General features: G+C 40.3%; 1 protein-coding gene across 2 annotated transcripts in view; it reads right to left on the bottom strand.

Moving 5' to 3' along the window:
• sec31b (SEC31 homolog B, COPII coat complex component) overlaps positions 1 to 25,615 on the bottom strand; it is a 93,378-nt gene that overhangs the window by 46,217 nt on the left and 21,546 nt on the right. For both annotated transcript variants that reach the window (XM_072282519.1, XM_072282520.1), the window contains exons 12-16: positions 15,075 to 15,149; positions 14,426 to 14,518; positions 8,571 to 8,676; positions 5,510 to 5,688; positions 4,518 to 4,644 (exon numbers count right to left, since the gene is read on the bottom strand). In XM_072282519.1, the coding sequence (XP_072138620.1) occupies positions 4,518 to 4,644; positions 5,510 to 5,688; positions 8,571 to 8,676; positions 14,426 to 14,518; positions 15,075 to 15,149 (580 nt within the window). The remainder of the gene's footprint in view (positions 1 to 4,517; positions 4,645 to 5,509; positions 5,689 to 8,570; positions 8,677 to 14,425; positions 14,519 to 15,074; positions 15,150 to 25,615) is intronic.

Here is a 25,615-nt window from a genome sequence, read left to right as displayed (position 1 = left end):
GGTTTGAATGGCATTAGGTCTGTTGAATAATTTTCTGAAAGAAAACAAGCTTTGAAGATTTCTGTGGATCGATGGACCATTTAAAGACGATGTGAACTTCTTGATTTGACTGATGAATGACTTTTCCAAAATCTCTTTGGTATACTGAGTGAATTAACACAGCGGACAGATTACTAACTGGTTTGATTATTTGTTTTTATCTTTCCTTTTCTTCATTAATTAAGTGATTCTCATAGTTTACAAGGACTTTTTCTTATATAGCGAGGAGTGCTTAGTAGATAGATAACTAGTCTCAGTTTATCTTCCAAAAACAGTTTTTTTTATTGGGTAGTAAGTCAAAGGGATAATGGCGCCAATTTTTCTTCGTTAGAGATTACATAGACATTTTTCTGTTCGTTTAATTTTATTATTTTGACGTCTTTGGAGATTGTTTTTGCATTCTCCAGTGTATTTTTAATGATTAAGCATAAACATCTTTTTTTCCCTCTGCAGGGCTTTCTTATTTTAAATTATTTTCTTATTGTGTCAGATACTAATGGTAGATTTTTAATTGTCAAAGGAACAATTTGTAATAGAAAAATTGTCCTGGTTAATCTATATGGACCTAATGTAGATGATCCTTCCTTTTTTAAACACATATTTGGTTTATTGCCGGATTTAAATGAATATATGTTGTTAATGGGTGGTGATTTTAACTGTTGTTTAAATCCTTTGATCGACAAGAGTTCAACCAATCAGCGGCTTCCGAGTTGTTCTGCATCACTTATTAACTCTTTTTTAATCGATTATGGCCAGGTTGAAATTTGGAGACATCTACATCCTAATGACAGAGATTATTCCTTCTTATTCACATGTTCACAAAAAACATTCAAGAATCAATTATTTTATAGCTGATTTCCGATTTTTGTCCGAAATCCAGAAATGTGAAACGTTGTTTCAGATCATGTGCCTTTAAGCTTAGCTTTTGAATTGAATGATGTCGGTATTGCAAATTTGCCTTGGCATTTTCCAGAAAATTTATTACAAAGTTCGAACTTTGTCAAATTTATTGAGACTCAGATAAAAGATTTTTTTCTTCTTAACAATATGGGAGATGTGTCAAAATTGATTATATGGGATACATTTAAAGCATATTTGCAAGGTCAGATAATCTCCTATTTAGCTAAGCTTAAAAAACAGACAAGAATAGAGTTAGATAAGATTTCAAAACAAATTAAAGACGGTTAATATTTATGCAACCTCTCCTAACATTGATTTATTTAAACAAAGGGTTGAACTTCAATCACAATATAATTTAATATTAACTTACCTATTGAAAGAAATTTGCTTAAATTGATAAGTCAATTTTATGTGTTTGGAGATAAAAATAATAAGCTATCAGCATCTCAATTAAAAGCAGCTAGAGCTAAAAGACAAATTTTAAATATTCGTAAGAGAGACGGCAGTTTACATTGTAATTATGAAGACATTAATAAAATTTTTCAAGACTTTTACATTGAACTTTATAAATCTCAGTTTCCAGCTGATCCTTTTAAAATGAATGCCTTTTTACAAAAGATTGATTTTCCTGGAATTTCTGTTGAAGATCAACAAACTCTTGATACTCCTATTACTGAAAAAGAAATTCAGAAAGCTATTCTTTCAATGCAATCTGGTAAAGCTTCTGGATTGGATGATTATTCTGTAGGATTTTATAAAAAATTTGAAAAATTGCTTTCTCCATATATGATGGAAACGCTTAAAAGATTCTTTTTTGATAGGAGAGTTACCTCCCACATTTTATGAAGCTATTTCTTTAATTCTTAAGAAAGATAAAGACCCTACTGACTGCGCTTCATACAGACCTATTTCATTATTAAATGTGGATGCTAAAATTCTTTCAAAAATAATGGCTAATCGACTGGAGGATATTCTAGCTAAAATTATCCCTCAAGACCAATAACGAAGGAAGCCGTTATTCCTTCTCTAATACTCAGAGACTGTTAAATGTTATATACTCTCCTTTTCTAAGACCCCCCAATGTGTTGTTTCTTCTCTTGATGCCGAAAAGGCATTTGATAAGAGTTGAATGGAAATACTTATTTAACGTTTTAGAGAAATTCAGCTTTGGTACTAATTTTAATAAGTGGATTAGAATGATAAATAAAAGCCCTATTGCTACTGTTATTACTAATAATTGCAGATCTCTTTTTTTTCGACTCTCACAGGGTACGAGACAAGGATGTCCGTTAAGTCCCCTGTTATTTAATTTGGTGTTGGAACCCTTGGCCATTGCACTTCGTGAAGCTGAAGATATCCACGAAATTTTCACAAATGGGACTATTCATAAGATCTCCCTTTATGCTGATGGTATCTTAGTTTATGTTTCGAATCCTGAAGAATCCATTCCTAGTTTATTGAAATTATTAAATGAATTTGGAAAGTTTTCGGGATATAAATTAAACCTTCATAAAAGTGAATTATTTCCTCTAAATGACTCTGCTTTTCTATATGATGACATTCCTTTTAAAGTTACGGACTCCTTTAAATGATTAGGTATTATTATCACTAAAAATCACAGAGACCTTTATAGAGCTAATTTGGTTCCTTTAGTGGATTTTATGAAGCAATTATTTTGTAGTTGGAATTCACTTACACTTTCATTAGCTGGCCGAACTCATGCAGTTAAAATGATGCTTTTACCAAAATTTTTATAGGTATTTCAAAATATTCCTATTTTTTTAACTGAGAAGTTTTTTGATCAGGTTGATTCTATTATTTCATCTTTTGTTTGGAATAATAAAAGACCAAGAATTGGAAAATATCATTTACAAAAATTAAAAAAGGATGGAGGTCTTGCTCTGCCTAATTTAAGAATGTACTATTGAGCTGTTAATATACGTTATATGTGTTCCTGGTTATATTAGGTTGATAAAAATGAATGACCACCTTGGATTGATTTGGAATTGAAAGCTGTGAAACAATTTTACTTAACCTCATTATTAGGAGCTTCTTTACCTGTACAACTGGCCAAAATTTCTAATCTAAATTTATATCCTATGATTAAGCAGTTGTTATGAATTTGGTACCAGTTTCATAATTTTTTTAATCTCAAAATATTTAACCTTCTTAGTTTAATTTATCGAAATTATTTATTTAAACCTTCATTAAGTGATCCTACCTTTTTTCTTTGGAGGAATAAAGGAGTCTATACCTTCATGGATCTGTTCCAAGAAGGCCGATTGATGTCTTTTGAGAAATTAGTAACAAAATACTCTCTCTCGTACTCACATTTCTTGCAATATCTTCAGGTCAGACATTTCTTACAAGAATATTTAAGTAATTTTCCATATATACAGGATTCTGACCTGTTAGACATTATTTTAACAATGAATCCTTTAGTGAAATGTTTTATTGGGAAAATTTATATTTACTGTTACAACAGTACAATTACCCTTCACTTAAGATTAAGCAAGATTGGGAAAGAAAGCTTAACATGACCTAGATAACAGAGGATTGGTTGCAAATTTTGAAGTTGGTTAATTCTTCTTTGATTTGTGCCAGTCACTCTTTAATTCAATTTAAAATTGTACATCGTTACTATCTGACAAAGGAGAGACTGTCTAAAATTTTTCCCAATGTTGATAGTCAGTGTGATAGATGTAAAAGCGAGACAGCAATACATATGGTTTGGTCGTGTTCTGTATTGAAACAGTTTTGGAAATCCATTTTCTCTACAATTTATAAAGCTTTAAAAATTAATTTACAACCTAATAAATTGACAGTTTTATTCGGTATAATATATTCATGGTATTTCTATATCAGACCAACATGTAATTGCATTTGTTACATTATTGGTCAGAAGGGCTATTTTATTGAAATGGAAAGACATCTCTACTCCCACTTTGATACAATGGTTCTCTCAGGTGATGTTATGTCTTAGGTTGGAGAAAATCAGAAGTCAAACTTTTGATCCTCAACTTCACTTAGAGAAAAGATTGGGTTCTTTTGCCCTCTACTATCATCTGATTTGAGCTAATTACGATGGCTTCCTTCAGGTTCTTGTTTAAATAGATCTGAGTTGGCGGATTGATGTTTTTCTTTTATGGAAGCTTGTATGGCGTATAGCTCCGGGGTCGTGCTCCCAATGGGTTTTTTTTTTACTCCTTTTGGTTTTTTTTGTTGGCAGGGATTTTTTTGTTTTAGTTAGTAGGGGTTCTTTTTTTCTTTCTTTCTTTCTGAAAAAATATTCTTAACACTATTTTTTCTTATTATTATTGATATATTGTTCAGCTTTGTTAATCAGTTATTTGGTAATTTAATTCCTCATTGTACATATTGATATGTTGACTTGATTACTTTAAAGAATTTTTTTGTTGATCTCAATAATAATCAATAAAAAAGATTTAAAAATGAAATGAACTACTTGTAGGTACTTCAATCCCTATTACATATTTACAATTCAGAAGCAATTCTTTAAAGAGTACAACATTGGAAAGGAAAGATAAGCAAAAACAAACATGGAGGCAGCAACCTACCACATAGAGATGGGAATGCTTCTGGTTTGGCATAAGTCAAGAGAGCAGCCAAAGCTTCTTTCCAATTGTCCAGATCACACGATTCTACAATGTCCCTCCAATTATGGGTAACTATAGAAGACACAAGCTGCAAGAAGACAGTTACTAAATTGTGTATTCCATCAAGATAAAGTTAGCACTATACTCAAGAGTTACATAATATTCCTTATTAGTCCAATCAGTTTACAAAATGTGCTGTCAAGAATCTCTATCACCGAGAAAAATAATTTTAAAAACAGGTCCACTGAATCATTGAGCAAGTGTAGTAGTGAGATCGCTCAGGTCGAGTATAATATTCTAAGGGGTTGTCTATTGGTAGGTACTCAGCCAGCTGTAGAAGCTGATCCAGGATCCACATATTCTGGTGCAGTATGAGCAAGAGTAAGTGGTGGCTGTGGTTAATTGATATACGATACTAAATTAAATGCCATCAACTTTCAGATGAAATTGAATATATATAGTCCTGTAATCATAGTTTTTGCTCCAGAACAATTCTTTCATACTTTGCTGCTTTTCTATCGTTGTGGATAATGGATACAATATAGGCAGCCAGTAAAGTATTCCCACACCAGGTGGTTGTGAATAACCATATCCCCACTTCTTTTGCAGTATCAGCATTTATCATTTTAATACAGGCTATACACTGCCACATTACACTACAGTCAGATCTACTTGTACTCTATTCCAAAGTGTTTACCCCAAACATACAGAGAACCACCACAAACTTAATCTGACACTATCCACCACCAGACCAGTGGGATGCTCATATCAGTGCAAATTGTATTGGTGTTATGATTTTTTCAGCATAATTTAGTGAGAAGCATAGTAGCCTCAGATGAATTTAAATTCAGTTCACAAGAGTGAAAGAGCTAAAACACATCACATTGCACATAATGTTTCTTCCTGAATGCATTATTTTAGAATGAATGAAGACAGACTGAAGTGACATTTACCCGTGAAATTTTGGTCTTCCTTTTAGCAAAGTACCTATTCTGTGTCTGTGCAAGAAGCTCTTCACCCCCAGCAATAGCAAGTATGATGGCGTCCGCAAAACGGTCATCCTTGAGACATAATTCAACAGCACCTTCAAAGTTTCCTATCAGCAAGGCTTGGCTGATCAACCCATCAGTATCTGAAAAATACATAAATTCATCCTTTAGCAAGTAGACCTCTGTGGGGTCAAGAAGAACCCTTTTGATCTTAACCCTCTCTAGAATATACATGGCACATAACTCGGGTATAATGGACTATTTTAATTAATTCACTCTAAGAAATAATAACATTTAATCCCAAAACATTACGGTTGCTGAAAATTAAAATAAAATGCTGGAATTGTTCAAAAGGTCTGGCATCAACGTGAAAAAAACAATCCTTCTGGTTTCCAACATTTACTTTTTTTAGATGCTTAAATATAACATTTTCATAAAACTCTTAGATGTGAGGAATCAGTTATTGGGTAAACACTGGAGGTGTTCCAAGAAATGACAAGAAAAAAATATAAAACCATGTTTTAAAATACCTTACGGAAAAAGTGGGATCAAGTTGGAAGAGCTTGTGTTTCTGGGTGGGTGAAAGCATGACCGTCAATAGTGAAGTTATCATGAGATGACTGCAAAGAGACTGATTATGTTTATATTCATTTGGAAGGATGAAAAGGGAGTCTAATTTAAAATTACAAAATTCTGATAGGGAAAGGTAGACTGGGCAGATGTTCCCCGTGGATGAGGTATCTCATTGCTCATCTCAGCCCTAAATCTTCTGTGGCTTGAGACAGAGTCTTTGGTATTCAAAAGGTGGGGAGCCTGTGGAATTTACCAGCAGAGGACTATAAATGCTAAGTAGCTGAATATGTTTAAAATGGAGGCAGATAAAATTTCCTCGGCACAAGAACGGTGTGGGGAAAATGCAGGAGTATAAAACTGGAACAGATGATATGCCTTGGTCTTCTGGTAAGATGGAAGCATCTTTGGTCGCAGTAGGCTCTCTGGGCCAAACAAGTGGTGCAGGTGTTTTTCTTGTGACTGGAAGACCTTGTTGCACAATGCAAGTCAGGTTCATTGCTGAGACCTACAGTGGGCAATCTATGTGGCCTCAGTTGTGCAAACCAGGTTCTCATGCCATGGCGTCACCTGTTACAGCCAACTGGGAAGGAAGCGCTGGAGGCGGTGTGGGAAAGAGTAGAGACATGGCGGGCGCACTGGAACCTGTGTTGGGTTGGGGACTGGTCCCTGCAGGCCAGCTGTCCCTTTGGTGCTGCTCTCCAGTGTCTGCACCATGGAAGACAAGCTGGACTGCCTTCGTCTGTGGCTGACCCAGCACGAGATGAAGAACCACAGTGCGCTTGTTCTGGCAGAAACATGGCTCCAGGACAACATCCTATACACCATGAATCTTCAGGCCATGCCACTCAGAGTCTTCTGCTAATACTATTTCTTGACTGTATGTAGTATCATAACTATATGTGCTGTGTGTGACTGTACGTCCTGTTTTCTGCACCTTGGCTCCAAAGGAACAATGTTTCATTTAGCTATATACGTGTAAATGGTTGAATGACAATTAAACTTGAATTTGAATTTATTGAATGACAGAGTGATACTGAAGAGCCAAATGATCTACTCAGGGTCTCATAGTAAACAGAAGGAGAAGCACAATTTGGTACAGTCCTTGAAAGGGTTGGAGTAAGTTAGAAGGGAAGCCCAAGGTTAGCAAAGTGTTTAAAATTTAGGATAAATTTAAACATGAAATTGCAAGATCAGAAGGAAAACATTGGAAGTCTTTGAGGACAGGAATAATTGACAGGGGTCAGGGCAACTGAAGCAGACCTTAAACACAACGGGGGAAGAAACTGGTTGTGAGCACAATGTAAGCAAAGGAGATATTCAATAGCCTAGTTCAACCAAAGCATTGGTAAATGAGGGGCTCTAAAAAACAGGACAACTGCAAGTTAAATAAAAATTAAAATCACACAATAGCAAAATCTCATCCGTTTGGAATTCCAAGAGATCAACAGCATGATAAAGTGCTACAGTTGAATACAAAATGAATTTGGTGTTTCAAGTCTAATTTTAGCAATCCACTGGAACCAAAACCAGTCAGAAAAGATTTTTTTTAAAGGGTCTAATCCAAGAGTCTGCTCAGGCACAGATAGTGCAGGCCTTCAATCAGAGCAATGATTGGGATTCACAATCTCTGGAACAAAAAGGAACAAAAATACTCAGTTCTCTCTCCTAACCAGCACAGTAGATAAAATGTCACCATAGGCCTCAGCTCCCTTGGATTAGAAACAGGATAAAGCAAGAAAACATGAGACAAAGTCCTGACATTCAGTGGCATTTAATGGAAATTGCATTTCGATATTGGACAGGCTCAAGCAGCCTGCTGATGTAATGGCAAGATTCAAACAAAAAAAAAATTGCACTGCGCAAGAAAATGGCAGGCAGCCAGTTTCTGGGGCATGAACCTAGTCTACATCTGAGCCTTCAGAAGAGAAATTATCAAGGTTGAAAAAGCAGACAAATTTGCTTTCTCACGCAGACATTTTCAAACACGTTAAGAAAAATGTATCTTTACTGTTGTTGTGTTTTTGTAGACTAGAGGAGATCAAGGGGAAAATTTAACTGAGGTGTATAAGTTTCCCCTGGAGTAGCTAGACAGGTGAAAAGAAAAAACCTAATTCCCCTAGCAATAAGGCTAACAAACAAGGGGCACAGATTTAAGCTCGTAGGATGAGAAGATAACTGTGACCTTATTTTAACCAAGCATAGGAGTCTTGAAAGACTTATGGAAAACAGCACTCTCCTATATCACTACCTGAATGGACACCTGATGTGCTGCTATCTACAAGGTAATAGATCAAATGTTGTAAATTAGGATTTGTCTCACTAGTATTCTAGGTCAACATAGATACAATGTACCAGATAGTGTTCTACTGTGCCATATATTTGTACAATTCCATAATTTTGGGATCTTACATTTCTTAAAGTCCTAATGCTAGACCATCAGGAAAGTATTTACCTCCGGTCACAGGAATTTCAAAGATTGGTTTTTCTGCCGGAATATTATCAAAGAAGTCAGTTGTTGAGGCATCTCCTGCTGCAATGGATTCCTCAGAACTTGAACTCTGGAAAAGCAAGTGAACAAAAATACAAGTCCATAAAAGTTCATACATTAAAAATCAAGATACAAAATGTTACTAGTTCCTTATACAACAATGCAAAAAGACTCTTAACCAGATAAACCTGCTCAGAAATCATCATTTCCTCATAAAAGGTATTGTAATTGTGATCCATCATATCAGTAACGGAAACAGGATCAGCTGCTCATTAATCTCAGGTGTTTTTAATCACAATATTTGTGCTGATTAACCTTCATTCAACTGAACTTCAAGCCTAATACAATTACTTCAGCATTGTTAGTAATCCATGTTTTGGGTTGACCAACACTGAAGATCAATAAACACAAAGAGCAATGACAGACAATTTAAACATAGAACATTACAGCATAGTAAAAGCCCCTCGACTCCCCCCCTTCCCTGCTACATAACCCTCCGTTTTTTTATCATCATTCATGTGCCCATCCTTATAAGTTTAAAGTCCCATATCTTCATAAATTCTTCTTTTTATGACCCTTTACCTTCAATCCTGAGTGGTAGGCATTTTGGAACAATTTCTAAACCTTCATTTACCTCACGCAACAATGTCTTTGAGAGTCTAACAAGGCACTCTCTGCTTTCTCCTTATTCAGCAGGAAGCCCACCAGCCCTTAATTCACTCTGCTGCCCAGCACACAACTGAGGATAATCTTGCCAATGATCTTCCAATCTGCTATCTCACTCTATTAGGAAGTAATGAAATAACTCTTAGCACTGCAATAGAGAACAGGGGGATGATCTTGTAGTAGAGAGATAAAGAGAGAATTTACAGAGTTGGTACCGGAGAGGGATAGCTCAATACAGTTCAAACTCAAACTGTAGGTTGAAGTGAACCATAGCAAATCCTTACTTGGTTACCAGCCAAAACTGCAAGACAGAAACTTGCCATTATACATATAAAGTAATGACTGAACTGCACACAACTCATGTAGCACATAGGTGTGAAAGGTAACACTACAAAAGGTTTACCTCACTCTATGCATATACAGAACATGTAAGATAGAGTTAAAGGGGGCAAAGAAATAGAAATAGTATAATACAGTAATAATAATGGAAACTTTGGATTAGGGAGCATTTGCTCCAGGAAGAGTGTCTCCCCTGTTAATGTCGGCTTGTAATAAAAAGCAAGCTTCCTCTGAAGGGAAATACCCATTTTCTATGTAAATTTTTTCCATCTACACTCACCTATTAATGATCCTGCGGATTTAAACATAACTTAGTTATCAACATCTTTCCCCACTGCTCTCTCCAGATAGCTTTTCATTTGCAAACAGACTTCTTGCTTGTTGTGAATTACAGCATTATCATACACCCAACAAAAACTGGACATCAGTTTTGACACCTTTGCTTAAATGATGCCCCAGCTGATTGCATCTTCCATCACTTACTTCAAGGAAATTGTCATGGCAAGTGTTGGCTCATCATCAATAAATCCCTAACTTCTATGGCAATTTCACACCCTTTTTGCTGTTTTAATTTAAAATTCTTATTCTTCATCACCTTCCCTACCATCATTAAATTTCTTTTAGATAACTTTCCCATTTTGTCTCAGTATTGACTTCTCATCATGCTGAACATCCTCTATGTTGATTAGCCTCTTGTCCACATTTGCACATAAACACTCCCTCCATGCCAACTGTTTTCAAAATTACTCTCTTAACACTTGAACAGTGGCCTCACCAATTCCATTAATACAAGTATAGATAGAACCTCTCTATCCATGTCTTTGAATCACCGATCAGTCACATCTTCTTTCCTTCTCCCAACCAAAAACATCCACTCCTTTCCAGTTCACTTACACATGGGTATTTAGAATCTCAAAAGGCCTTTTCTGCCCCAAGATATCTACAGCTATGAATGTGCTCAGCCATTCTCTCCCTACTGCTGTTCAAACTTTTATTCTGTCACCTGAGCCTTTTGTGTATACACTCAATGCAATGGGTGAAAGACTAGCTCAGCTATGATGGACAAGTAATTTAGCTATTCACAAGATTTAACTGGAATGCCCCCAAAATTGTTCACTATTCCAGGATCATCAGGGGTGCATGGTTTTGGCCTTTAAAATTGACAGTAATTTGTCATTTCCCTCCATTCCCCTGACCACCATGCCAAAACTCTTAGGATCCCCATGCATAAGTCTTGGTCTTTTATTTTTCTGTAGTTTCTCCATCTCACCTCAAGTCCTTCCCATTCCTCTTGTGGATGAGTTCTACACGCTCCTTCAACCCTAGCATTCAAATCTCCCACTTCCCTGACATTATTAGAGATTGTCATAGAGTTAGAGTCAAACAGACCATTCAGCCCACCATGAAAAGTTCAAACTAAAATTTATTAACAGCGTACATACATGTCTCCACATACAACCCTGAGATTCTTTTTCTGTGCGCATACTTAGCAGTTCTATAGAACAGTATCTATAAACATTAGGAACTGTTAACTGTAAACAAACTGTGCAAATGAAGATATAAATAAATAGCAATAAATAACAAGCACGAAATAACAACATAACAGAGTCGTTAACTGAGTATAGTTATCCCCTTTTGTTCAAGAGCCTAATGGTCGAGGAGTAGTAACGGTTCTCAAACCTGGTGGTGCGAGTCCTGAGGCACTTGTACCTTCTACCTGATAGCAACAGCCAGAAAAGAGCCTGACCTGGGTGAGGAGGATCTTTAATGGACGCTGCTTTTCTACAGGAACGTTTCATGTAGATGGGCTCAATGGCTAGGAGGGTTTTACCCTTGATGTACTGGGCTGAATCCACTACCTTCTATAGTATTTTCCACTCAAAGGCATTGGTGTTCCCATGCCAGGCCATAATGCAGCCTGTCAGCACACTTTCCACAACATATCTATAGAAGTTTGCCGAGGTTTTCGTTGGCATGGTGGACCTCTGCAAACTCCTGAAGAAGTAGAGGCTAATGATACCTCTATGACGACCTACTAAGTCTTCTCTCTAACAAAAATAACTCAGCCAACCACGTCTCTTCTCAGAAATATAACATTCCATCCCAGGCGATTTCTTGATGAATCTCCTCTACACTGTCTTCAATGCAATCATGTGCTTCCTATGGTATGATGAAAGAACTATACACAGCACCTCAACTATTGCATAACATTGTACTACAACTTCCCTGCTTTTCTTGCTTGTTCCCTTGATAATGAAATATTTCATCTGGCTTCTTCACTACTGTGCTGCCATCTTCAAAGATCCTTTACTATACATTGTTTCTCAGTATCTTCTGAGGCCCCACCATTAATTATATTCTACCATTAATTCTCAAACAGCATCACTTCACACTTATCAGGATTAAACTGCATCTGCCAATGCTCTGCTATCTGATTAATATCATCCTGTCACCTAAGACTATCCTCTTCACTATTACTTCCGATTCTTGTGTCATTTGCAAATGTATCAATCATACAACTTGCACTCATATTCAAATGCATATAACAGTAACTGTACCGGCACTGATCACTGTGGTATACTACCAGTCAGGCTTCTGGTAAGATGGCGGCACATTTGATTGCAGAAGCTTCTATGGGGTCATCCAAAGGTGTAATTCACTATTTTATACATATTTATTATGATCACAAGACCCTGCTGGACATTAAGAACTTTAAATACCAGGTCTAGCCAATCAATGAGTTGCTTGCTGGTGCAGAAACTGAAGGAGCTGAGCTTGGTGCAGATTGTGCTGCTGTCTATGTCGGAGGAGTCAGTGCACAAAGGCAGTGGGCAGTCTAACAGCGAGTGATCCGCTTAGTCACTTTTCGTGTGATCTGTTGGACATCGTTAATGCGGAGTGCTGCAAGTCTGATTCACTGATTTACTGGCAGACGATGGGCGAGCTGTGTTGTCTTGGTCGCAGCGAGGACTGGCCTCAAGCCACGGTGTCGCCTGTTTACAGCTGCCTAGGAGAGAGGCGGAGTCAGTGTGCTTCACCAGAGGCAGTGTACACAGTGTCCAAACTGGAGTCAGTACTGCCTCTAGTGTTCACTCGGCAGAAGACAGGCCGTATTGTGTGTGATGGCAGACTGCTGCAACAGTCTTCTCCATGGATTGTCACCCTGTCATGGTGGAGAAGCTTGTGTGGTCCCGTGATCCCGAGAGCAATGCCGTCTGGAGCTATGCTCCTGGTAGGGTCACCCATGGTGATAAGGTCAAGAGTGAGGTCTCTGACAAAGAAAAATCCAACCAAGACCTCAACGGTGGAACAGGCAGACGAAGTTACTTCGAACTCAACGGCTGTGAAGGCGGATGAAGGCTGCAACAAATCCATCAGCTCCAATCGTCGTGGTTTCCATGCCATTGGAATCAGTTGGTTGATTTGTGAAGTATCATGTGCTTCTTGAAGTGCAACATCAAGTACACGTTAAACAAATACACGCACAGGCAACTTCGCTCTGTGGGCCATTCCTCACAACAAAGACCATCATCCTCGACCTCGAGGGATAGCCACAACAACGGCAGCAGTCACGGACTCAGGGTATTTGACTACACATTTTTTGTATGACTGTATTTTAATGATATCTTATATGTGCTGTGTGTGCCTTGTGGTGTGTGTTGGTACTACATTTTGCATCTTATCCCCTGGATTCATGGGTATTCATGTATAGATGAATGACAATTAAACTTGAAACTGAACCCGGCTGGCTGACCCTCAATGTATTTTATGTAAACCTCAATTCATCCTTATCAGGACATGAAGAGTATAGGGCCATAATGTCTTCTCCATTAATGTTGCTTGCTCTGCAGCACTTTGTGTATGTATCTCAGGAAATATAAATGGACCTGGAAAGAGGAACAATGCAGATTTACAAGCACAATACCTGGGGTTTCCTGTCAACTTTGGCTTTTATTTCCTTTCGATGGTTAGGGTGCAATCCAAAGGTTAATTATACAGTAATTACAAAATTCAATAGACTACTCAATGGGTAAACTATTGTTCTTGGTGAAGTGAAGAACTATTATTCTCAGTAAACTTCAAGAATTACTTTGGCAGCATGCTGTGATCAATGCTGTTGCCTCAAGAGCTCCAATGACCCATGTTGGGCTCGGACCTCAGATGTTGTCTGTATGGAGTCGGTATATCCCATAGATGCGCTGGTAAGTTAAAAGCTGCTTAAAATTACTCCTTCACGTATGACAACAGTAAAAGGAATCAGAGATGGGCATGTATGAGGGAAGCTGTGAGGTAAAAGGGGAATAAGAAGAGTTGGAATAGGGGTTAATGGGGTTGCTCCACAGGAGTTGGCAGCAATTTGTTAGGTAAGGATATCAAGGAAGCTGAAATGCAGTACATATCAGCCAAGATGGAAATTCAATAGTAGAGCAGGCTCAAAAGTTGACTGGCAGTCTCCTATTCCTGTGAAAAGTTTCAGTCAACAACAGCAGCTTAAATACCACAATGTAGATGGTCAATCACAATTACTCAGTCTGACCTACTGAGTATTTCCAGCATCTATTTTATTTCAGATTTCCAGCATCTATAGATTTATTAACACTTATCCATGCAGCTTTAGCAGTTGCATTTTGATTTTACATTTCAGCTTCACTACTCTGCAACAACGTTAAACCTTCTGGCTGGCAAATGAACTGAATGACCTCCAGTGCAATTTTCCTTTTTCAAAGAAAGCACGCCGCTGCCAAACATTGCCATGCAAGTAATGAGCATCAATATCAGATAAGCTTTGAGACAACTGCAACCAACTGTTATACCTGACTAGAGACTCCCGGCATCTTCTGTATTCGCTCATTATTCTCCACTGGTAGATTCTTCAGTCGTGTACTGTTGCCTAGACTTGATGTGATCTGGAAATAGCAATTTGAATGTGGTGCTTAGTTATTAACATTGATAAAGAATTGGGATAAAGCATAAAATACATTGTTGAACTAGCCAAAGGCAGACAACATGAGAAATGGAAAAATGATACCAAAAGACCAAGCAGGCATTAAAGAATGTATAACAAGCAGCAGGTTTATCACTTAATGTTAAAAGGGAACACAAGTGGGACACAGAGCAAACATAATGAAAGAGAGAAAATGTCATGAAGTGCAGGAGCAAGCAAAACAAGATACTAGAAATGGATATACTTACAGAACAAAAGAAATAGCTTGAAAGAAACTTTCAGTGGGATTAACCAGCTCAATTTCAAACAAAAATATTTAGCTTCTTTCTTCTACAAGAAAGGCTGGTCTTCCCCAATTAGTCAATATCTTTTCTTGCATGGATGCAGAAAGATGGAATTTTGATAATTAGCCTTAAGCTCCCTTACACTAATATTCACAAACAATATAAATCAGCAAATCTACAGAACTGAACCTCACCAGGTAACTTCAGTTAATCAAATTTTTAAAAATATGTTACCTTTTTTTCCAGCCCTTCCTTACTGTAGCCAAGCAGATTCAAGTATTTTGTACGAGGATCTTGTTCAAAATTTACCTGGAGGAATGGGAAACAAATATTTAAAACATTTTAACCTCTTTTTTGTTAGGTTGTACTTATGGAACAGACAAGAGGACAAGGCAATGCACACATGATAAACATTACTCTAAGGGGGCTCCTCAGAGAATATGACAAAAAATTTGAAATGGGCTAGAAAATAAAAAAATAACAGAAATTGTTTGAAAATCAGATTCTGGAACAGCTAATCTACTATGAGCAATATCTGCCTATTCAAATAATTGCAGGAATTTCAGAAAATTCTTTCGCATCCATTTTTTGCTTGTAGATTCGTAGCTCAGAAAAAAAAAACAGATTAATACTGCTGTCAAGCATAGACTGCTTTGTCAGAAAAATACATTTTTTAAATCTTTAAACAAGTTTGAAGGTATTAGGCATTCACATGAAAACAGAAATTACATTTAATTGCCTATTAACAGAAGTTTATATAAAATAAACACTTTTAGACACTCAAAGTTGCTGTGCATGTTGACTCTGTAGTTAAGAAAGCACTGGCCCTCATCAACCGTGGGATTGAGTTTAAGAGCCGAGAGGTAATGTTGCAGCTATATAGGACTCTGGTCAGACCCCACTTGGAGTACTGTACTCAGTTCTAGTCGCCTCACGATTGGAAGGATGTGGAAACCATAGAAAGGGTGCAGAGGAGATTTACAAGGATGTTGCTTGGTTAGGGGAGCATGCCGTATGAGAATAGGTTTGAGTGAATTTGGCCTTTTTTTCCTTGGAGTGACGGAGGATGAGAGGTGACCTGATAGAGGAGTATAAGATGATGAGAAGCATTGATCGTGTGGATAGTCAGAGGCTTCTTCCCAGGGCTGAAATGGCTAGCACGAGAGGACACAGTTTTAAGGTACTTGGAAGTAGGTACAGAGGAGATGTCAGGGGTAGGTTTTTTTTACGCAGAGAGTGGTGAGTGCGTGGAATGGGCTGCTGGCGACAGTGGTGGAGGTGGATAAATAAAACATTAAATAGTACAGCACGGTACAGGCCCTTCAGCCCACAATGTTGTGCTGACTCTTAAACCCTGCCTCCCATATAACCACCCACCTTAAATTCCTCCATATACCTGTCTAGTAGTCTCTTAAATTTCACTAGTGTATCTGCTTCCACCTCTGACTCAGACAGTGCATTCCACGCACCAACCACTCTCTGAGTAAAAAACCTTCCTCTAATATCCCCCTTGAACTTCCCACCCCTTACCTTAAAGCCATGTCCTCTTGTATTGAGCAGTGGTGCCCTGGGGAAGAGGCACTGGCTGTCCACTCTATCTATTCCTCTTAATATCTTGTATACCTCTATCATGTCTCCTCTCATCCTCCTTCTCTCCAAAGAGAAAAGCCCTAGCTCCCTTAATCTCTGATCATAATACATACTCTCTAAACCAAGCAGCATCCTGGTAAATCTCCTCTGTACTCTTTCCAATGCTTCCACATCCTTCCTATAATGAGGAAACCAGAACTGGACAGAGTACTTCAAGTGTGGCCTAACCAGAGTTTTATAGAGCTGCATCATTACCTCGCGACTCTTAAACTCTATCCCTCGACTTATGAAAGCTAACACCCCATAAGCTTTCTTAACTACCCTATCCACCTGTGAGGCAATTTTCAGGGATCTGTGGACATGTACCCCCAGATCCCTCTGCTCCTCCACATTACCAAGTATCCTGCCATTTACTTTTGTACCCTGCCTTGGAGTTTGTCCTTCCAAAGTGTACCACCTCACACTTCTCCGGGTTGAACTCATCTGCCACTTCTCAGCCCACTTCTGCAAATTATCAATGTTTCTCTGCAATTTTCGACAATCCTCTGCACTATCCACAACACCACCAACCTTTGTGTCGTCTGCAAACTTGACAAACCACCCTCCTACCTCCACATTCAGGTCATTAATAAAAATCACAAAAAGTAGAGTTCCCAGAACCCATCCTTGTGGGACACCACTAGTCACAACCCTCCAATGCGAATGTACTCCCTCCACCACGACCCTCTGCTTTCTGCAGGCAAGCCAATTCTGAATCCACCTGGCCAACCTTCCCTGGATCTCATGCCTTCTGACTTTCTGAATAAGCCTACCGTGTGGAACCTTGTCAAATGCCTTACCAAAATCCATGTAGGTCACATCCACTGCACTACCCTCATCTATATGCTTGGTCACCTCCTCAAAGAATGCTGTCAGGCTTGTAAAGCCTGATTTATACTTCTGCATCAACTCGACACCGTAGCCTACGCGCGTTGTGAGCCATTTATACTTGTGCGTTGGTGTGTCTGCGTCGCTCTGCAATTCGCGCAGGTCACGCATGCGCACACACCTGCCCATGCAAGGCTTCATGGTCATGATAGTCTTCCTCGGGGTAAACAAGAAGCGAGCGTCTTTTTTCGTAAAAGCGAAATGTGTCCTCCATAATTTCGGAGGTCTGTAAGGCTTTATGGAAAGCACTGCAGCCAGAGTTCCTTCCCTGCTCTTCAGTCGCCCAACGGGAAGCTATTGCAGCGTAGGATGAAATGCGATGCTACCAAGCGGATCAATCACAGTTCTTACGGTCTGCGTTGCTGCGACGTGCAGTTACATTTTGGGAGAGGTGCGCGGCGCAGCAACGGAGGCCCTGGTGTAGGGTTTGCGGCGAAGCAGTACTTACGGCGTCGCGTTGATGCAGAAGTATAAATCAGGCTTTAGACACGATCTGCCCTTCACAAAGCCATGCTGTCTGACCCTGATCAAACCATGATTCTCAAAATGCCCATAGATCCTATCTCTAAGAATCTTTTCCAACAGCTTTCCCACAACAGACGTAAGGCTCACTGGTCTATAATTACCCAGACTATCCCTACTACCTTTTTTGAACAAGGGGACAACATTCACCGCCCTCCAATCCTCCAGTACCATTCCCGTGGACAATGAGGACATAAGGATCCTAGCCAGAGGCTCAGCAATCTCTTCCCTCGCCTTGTGGAGCAGGAGTCTTTTAAGAGACTCCTGGACAGGTACATGGAGCTCAGAAAAACAGAGGGCTATGGGTAATCCTAGGTAATTTCTAAGGTAAGGACGTTTGGCACAGCTTTGTGGGCCGAAGGGCCTATAGTGTGCTGTAGATTTTCTATGTTTCTATATTTAAAACATAGACCCACTGGCTGAGATGACATTTAGCTGTGTAAATTCCAAACTCAAAACACTTGCTATGAAGAACAATTAATTATCTTCTCTGCTTCAGCTCTAGTAAGTAACTTTTTCCCCGACAATATTGTTATTCTCTTCTTCAGTGATTTCAATTGTTTTCTAATGAGATTTTTGACAAGAAATACAACATGCAATACCATCCAAAAATAATTACTGGTTTCAAGACAAATGGAATAAATGATCTGGATCTGAAGTTTTTCCCAATTACATCGTCACGTTCAAACTTCTGCAATGTACTTTATGTACTTCCATTTTCTGAGTGTTTTATAACCTTGACTGTCTGTACCTTTCACTTTTATATCACATCATTCCAGTCTCCTGCATCACACATGCTGACCCTTTTGTCCTAAGACCCTCCATCTTTGCAAAAGTATTTACTACCCTTTACTTCTCACATAGCTTCTGGTCTCTTATTATCATCTCTTCCTTCAGCTCAATTTTTGAGTTTTTTTAAAAACAGAGGTGCAATTCGCTGTAGAAAGCTCCTGTGTGAATGTATTTTTTTTTTGTAGCAATCAGGTCCTTTATCTCAGGCTGTTTTAAGTCAATCCCATTTTTAAATGAGAGAAGACAGAGTTTTCAGGCCGAGACCCTTCGTCAGGACTCACTGGACTAGGTCCTGACGAAGGGTCTCGGCCTGAAACGTCGACTGTGCTTCTTCCTATGGATGTTGCCTGGCCTGCTGCGTTCCACCAGCATTTTGTGTGTGTTGCTTGAACTTCCAGCATCTGCAGATTTCCTTGTGTTGGAGAACTATTATCAAGCTATCTTAGCCTGCAATCAACACAGAATCACCTCAAGAATGCATACCTGGCCCACTGCTCTACTCTATCTACACTAATAAACGCATGGTTAGGTACAGCTCAAACATCATCTATAAATTCACCGATGATACTACTGTTATTAGCAAATCTATTAACAGCAGTATAATCAGCAACGAGGAAGCAATCAGGAGTGAGATGGATTGGCTGATTAAGTGGGGTCGCAACAACAAACTCACTGTTTCATTCAAGAAAAGGAAGTCAGGAGAAAACACATCAATCCTCCTCGAGGGAACAGCAATGAAAAGGGTGGTCAGTTTAAGTTCCTAGGCACCAACTTATTAAGAGGATCTACACAGGGCCCAACACATTGATGCAATCAAACAAAGTCAGCATGGATTTGTGAAAGGAAAATCATGTCTGACGAATCTCATAGAATTTTTTGAGGATGTAACTAGTAGAGTGGATAGGGGAGAACCAGTGGATGTGGTATATTTGGATTTTCAAAAGGTTTTTGACAAGGTCCCACACAGGAGATTAGTGTGCAAACTTAAAGCACACGGTATTGGGGGTAAGGTATTGATGTGGATAGAGAATTGGTTGGCAGACAGGAAGCAAAGAGTGGTAATAAACGGGACCTTTTCAGAATGGCAGGTAGTGACTAGTGGGGTACCGCAAGGCTCAGTGCTGGGACCCCAGTTGTTTACAATATATATTAATGACTTAGACGAGGGAATTAAATGCAGCATCTCCAAGTTTGCGGATGACACGAAGCTGGGTGGCAGTGTTAGCTGTGAGGAGGATGCTAAGAGTATGTAGGCTGACTTGGATAGGTTAGGTCCGTGGGCAAATTCATGGCAGATGCAATTTAATGTGGATAAATGTGAGGTTATCCACTTTGGTGGCAAAAACAGGAAAACAGATTATCTGAATGGTGGCCAATTAGGAAAAGGGGAGGTGCAATGAGACCTGGGTATCATTATACACCAGTCATTGAAAGTGGGCATGCAGGTACAGCAGGCGGTGAAAAAGGCGAATGGTATGCTGGCATTCACAGCGAGAGGATTCGAGTACAGGAGCAGGGAGGTACTACTGCAGTTGTACAAGGCCTTGGTGAGACCACACCTAGAGTATTGTGTGCAGTTTTGGTCCCCTAATCTGAGGAAAGACATCTTTGCCATATAGGGAATACAAAGAAGGTTCACCAGATTGATTCCTGGGATGGCAGGACTTTCATATGATGAAAGACTGGATCGACTAGGCTTATACTCGTTGGAATTTAGAAAATTGAGGGGGGATCTTATTGAAACCTATAAAATCCTAAAGGGATTGGACAGGTAAGATGCAGGAAGATTGTTCCCGATGTTGGGGAAGTCCAGAAGGAGGGGTCACAGTTTGAGGATAAAGGGGAAGCCTTTTAGGACCGAGATTAGGAAAAACTTCTTCACACAGAGTGGTGAATCTGTGGAATTCTCTGCCACAGGAAACAGTTGAGGCCAGTTCATTGGCTATATTTAAGAGGGAGTTAGATATGGCCCTTGTGGCTAAAGGGATCAGGGGGTATGGAGGGAAGGCTGGTATAGGGTTCTGAGTTGGATGATCAGCCATGATCATACTGAATGGCGGTGCAGGCTCGAAGGGCCGAATGGCCTACTCCTGTACCTATTTTCTATGTTTCTATGTTTCTAATCACAAAGAAGACATGCCAAAGGATCTACTCTGTTAGGGAGTTTGAAATTTGATATGCAAACAAAGACTTTTAAAAATTCCTATAGACCAAGGATTCCCAATCTTTTTTTACACCATGGACCATTACCTTTAAGCAAGGTTCCAAGGACCCCAGGTTGGGAACCCCTGCACTAGACATATGGTGGAGAGCTTTCTAACTGGCTGCATTACAACCTGGTATGGAGACTCCAATGCACAGGATTGTCAGAGACTGCAATGGGTTGCAGACTCAGTCAGATCCATTACAAGAACAGCCCTCCCTGCCATCAAGAACATCCTTAAGAGGTTGTGCCTCAAGAAGGTGGCATCCATCATCCGGGACGTACACCCTTCGTGTTACTATTATCAGAGAGGTACACGAGCTTGAGGATGCACACTCAAATTTCTGAATGATCCATGAAAACATGAACACAACCTTATTATTCGCCTTTTGCACTATTTACTTTTATAACTTAGAGCAATTTTATGCCTTGCATTGTATGACTTGCAAAACCACAAATTTTATGATTTTAAACATGAGAAGAGTTCAAAAGGTGACAGTTATTTCTTCAGCGGTTTGAACGGGGCACGACTGTGCAAGCGCATGGAGGTTAGCCAGTGAGAACAGTTTAAAAAGACAGATTTATACACCGGGTGTCGGAGTAGAGGGAGACAGAGTAGGAAGACTATGGCTCAATGAGGCTTTGGCGATAAAGGATCGAGGCGAGGTAGGTTGCTTGTGTAGAATACTGACAGAAAGTATGTGTGTGAGGCTGGTTTTCTGTCTTGGTGTCAGATGTGGGAGGTCTGGGAGACTCGCAGCCTCCTGGACAGCCACACCTGCAACAGGTGTATCGAGATGCAGCTCTTCAGGGACTGCGTTAGGAAATTGGAGATGCAGTTCGATGACCTTCATCTGGTCAGGGAAAGTGAGGAAGTAATAGAGAGGAGCTATAGGCAGGTGGTCACTCTGGGCCCTGGGGAGACAGGTAAGTGGGTAACAGTCAGGAGAGGGAAGGTCAGGAGGCAGATGCTAGAGAGTACCCCAGTGGCTGTCCTCCTTAACAATAAACACTCCTGTTTGAGTACTGTTGGGGGAGACGGCCTACCTGGGGGAAGCAACAGTGGTCGCTCTTTCTACACTAATAAACGCATGGTTAGGTACAGCTCAAACACCATCTATAAATTCACCGATGATACTGCTGTTATTAGCAAATCTATTAACAGCAGTATAATCAGTGACGAGGAAGCAATCAGGAGTGATTGCTCAGAAGGGTACGAAAAGGAAGAGGGTGGCAGCAGTGATAGGGGACTCTATAGTTAGGGGGTCAGACAGGCGATTCTGTGGACGCAGGAAAGAAACGCGGATGGCAGCTTGCCTCCCAGGTGCCAGGGTCCAGGATGTTTCTGATCGTGTCCACGAAACCTTGAAGTGGGAAGGAGAACAGCCAGAGGTCGTGGTACGTATTGGTACCAATGACACAGGTAGGAAGAGGGAGGAGATCCTGAAAACAGACTACAGGGAGTTAGGAAGGAAGTTGAGAAACAGAATCTCAAAGGTAGTAATCTCAGGATTACTGCCTGTGCCACGTGACAGTGAGTGTAGGAATAGAATGAGGTGGAGGATAGATGCATGGCTGAGGGATTGGAGCAGGGGGCAGGGATTCAGATTTCTGGATCATTGGGACCTCTTTTAGGGCAGGTGTGACCTGTACAAAAAGGACAGGTTGCACTTGAATCCCAGGGGAACCAATATCTTGGAGAGGAGGTTTGCTAAGGCTATTGGGGAGAGTTTAAACTGGAATTGCTGGGGGGTGGGAACTGAACTGAAATGACAGAGGAAAGGGAGGTTGGCTCACAAATAGAGAAAGCTTGGAAACAGTGCGAAAAGGAGGATAGGCAGGTAATAGAGAAAGGACACGCTCAGACAGGTGGTTTGAGATGTGTCCATTTTAATGTGAGGAGTATTATGAACAAAACGGATGAGCTTAAAGTGTGGATCAGCACTTGGAGCTATGATGTTGTGGCCATTAGAGCCTTGGATGGCTCAGGGGCAGGAATGGCTACTTCAAGTGCCAGGCATTAGATGTTTCAGAAAGGACAGGGAGGGAGGCAAAAGAGGAGGGGGCGTAGCACTGTTCATCAGGGATAGCGTCACGGCTGCAGAAAAGAAGAAAGTCATGGAGGGGTTGTCTACAGAGTCTCTGTGAGTGGAAGTTAGGAATAGGACGGGGTCAATAACTCTACTGTGTGTCTTTTTTTTTTAAACAGACCACCCAAAAGTAACAGGGACATTGAGGGGCAGATAGGGAGACAGATTCTGCAAAGGTGTAATAATAAAAGGGTTGTTGTGGTGGGAGATTTTAATTTCCCCAATATTGATTGGCATCTCCCTAGAGTGGGGGGTTTAGATGGGGTGGAGTTTGTTAGGTGTGTTCAAGAAGGTTTCTTGACACAATATGTAGATAAGCCAACAAGAGGAGAGGCTGTACTTGATCTGGTACTGGGAAATGAACCTGGTCAGGTGTCAGGTCTCTCAGTGGGAGAGCATTTTGGAGATAGTGATCACAAATCTACCTCCTTTACTATAGCACTGGAGAGGGATAGGAACAGACAAATTAGGGAAACGTTTAATTGGAGTAAGGGGAAATATGAAGCTATCAGGCAGGAACTTAGAAGCATAAATTGGGAACAGATGTTCTCAGGGAAACGTACGGAAGAAATGTGGCAAATGTCCAGGGGATATTTGCATGGGGTTCTGCATTGGTACATTCTAATGAGACAGGGAAAGGACAGTAGGGTACAGGAACCGTGGTGTACAAAGGCTGTTGTACATCTAGTCAAGAAGAAGAGCTTACAAAAGGTTCAAACAACTAGGTAATGATAGAGATCTTGAAAATTATGGCTAGCAAGAAGGAGCTTAAGAAAGAAATTAGGAGAGCCAGAAGGGGCCATGAGAAGGCCTTGGCAGACAGGATTAAGGAAAACCCCAAGGCATTCTACAAGTATGTGAACACCAAGAGGATAAGACATGAGAGAATAGGACTAATCAAGTGTGACAGTGGAAAAGTGTGTATGCAACCAGAGGAGATGGCAGAGGTACTTAATGAATACTTTGCTTCAGTACTCACTACGGAAAAGGATCTTGGCGATTGTAGGGATAACTTGCAGCGGGCTGAAAAGCTTGAGCATGTAGATATTAAGGAAGAGGATGTGCTGAAGCTTTTGGAAAGCATCAAGTTGGATAAGTCTCCAGGACCAGATGAGATGTACCCCAGGCTATTGTGGGAAGTGAGGGAGGAGATTGCTGAGCTTTTGGCGATGATCTTTGCATAATCAATGAGGACGGGAGAGGTTCCGGAGGATTGAAGGGTTGCAGATGTTGTTCCTTTATTCAAGAAAGGGAGTAGGGATAGCCCAGGAAATTATAGGCCAGTGACTCTTACTTCAGTGGTTAGGAAGTTGATGGAGAAGATCCTGAGAGGCAGGATTTATGAACATTTGGAGAGGCATAATATGATTAGGAATAGTCAGCATGGCTTTGTTAAAGGCAGGTCGTGGCTTACGAGCCTGATTGAATTTCCTGAGGATGTGACTAAACACGTTGATGAAGGTAGAGCAGTAGATGTAATGTATATGAATTTCAGCAAGGCATTTGATAAGGTACCCATGTAAGGCTTATTGAAAAAGTAAGGAGGCATGGGATCCAAGGAGACATGGCTTTGTGGATCCAGAACTGGTTTGCCCACAGAAGGCAAACAGTGGTTGTAGATGGGTCATATTCTGCATGGAGGTCGGTGACCAGTGGTGTGCCTCAGGGATCTGTTCTGGGACCCCAACTCCTTGTGATTTTTATATATGACCTGGATGAGGAAGTGGAGGGATGGGTTAGTAAATTTGCTGATAACACAAAGGGTGGGGGTGTTGTGGATAGTGTGGAGGGCTGTCAGAGGTTACAACAGGATATTGATAGGATGCAAAACTGGGCTGAGAAGTGGCAGATGGAGTTCAATGCAGATAAGTGTGAGGTGGTTCATTTTGGTAGGTCAAATATGATGGCAGAATATAGCATTAATGGTAAAACTCTTGGCAGTGTGGAGGATCAGAGCGATCTTGGGGTCCAAGTCCATTGGACACTCAAAGCTGCTATGCTGTGGTTAAGAAGGCACACGGTGCATTGGCCTCCATCAACCGTGGGATGAGTTTAAGAGCCGAGAGGTAATGTTGCAGCTATATAGGACCCTGGTCAGACCCCACTTGGAGTATTGTGCTCAATTCTGGTCAACTCACTACAGGAAGGATATGAAAACCATACAGAGGGTGCAGAGGAGATCTACAAGGATGTTGCCTGGATTGGGGAGTATGCCTTATGAGAATAGGTTGAGTGAACTCAGCCTTTTCTTCTTGGAGCAACAGAGGATGAGAGGTGACCTGATAGAGGTATATAAGATATTGAGAGGCACTAATCGCGTGGATAGTCAGAGGCTTTTTCCCAGGGCTGAAATGGCTAGAGCATGAGGAGGCATAGTTTTAAGGTGCTTGGAAGTAGATACAGAGGAGATGTCAGGGGTAAGCTTTTTACGCAGAGTGGTGAGTGCGTGGAATGGGCTGCCGTCGGCGGTGGTAGAGGCGGAAACGATAGGGTCTTTTAAGAGACTCTTGGATAGGTACATGAAGCTTAGAAAAATAGAAGGCTGTGGGTAACCCTAGGTAGTTCTAAGGTAAGGACATGTTTGGGACAGCTTTTTGGGCCAAAGGGCCTGTATTGTGCTGTAGGTTTTCTATGTTTCTATTATGTTAGCA

This window comes from Mobula birostris, chromosome 18 (genome assembly GCF_030028105.1).
Source record: "Mobula birostris isolate sMobBir1 chromosome 18, sMobBir1.hap1, whole genome shotgun sequence".
NCBI classification, from domain to species: Eukaryota; Metazoa; Chordata; class Chondrichthyes; order Myliobatiformes; family Myliobatidae; genus Mobula; species Mobula birostris.
The sequence above is the reverse complement of the archived record's forward strand: the minus strand, read 5'-3'. Positions and strand labels throughout refer to the sequence as shown.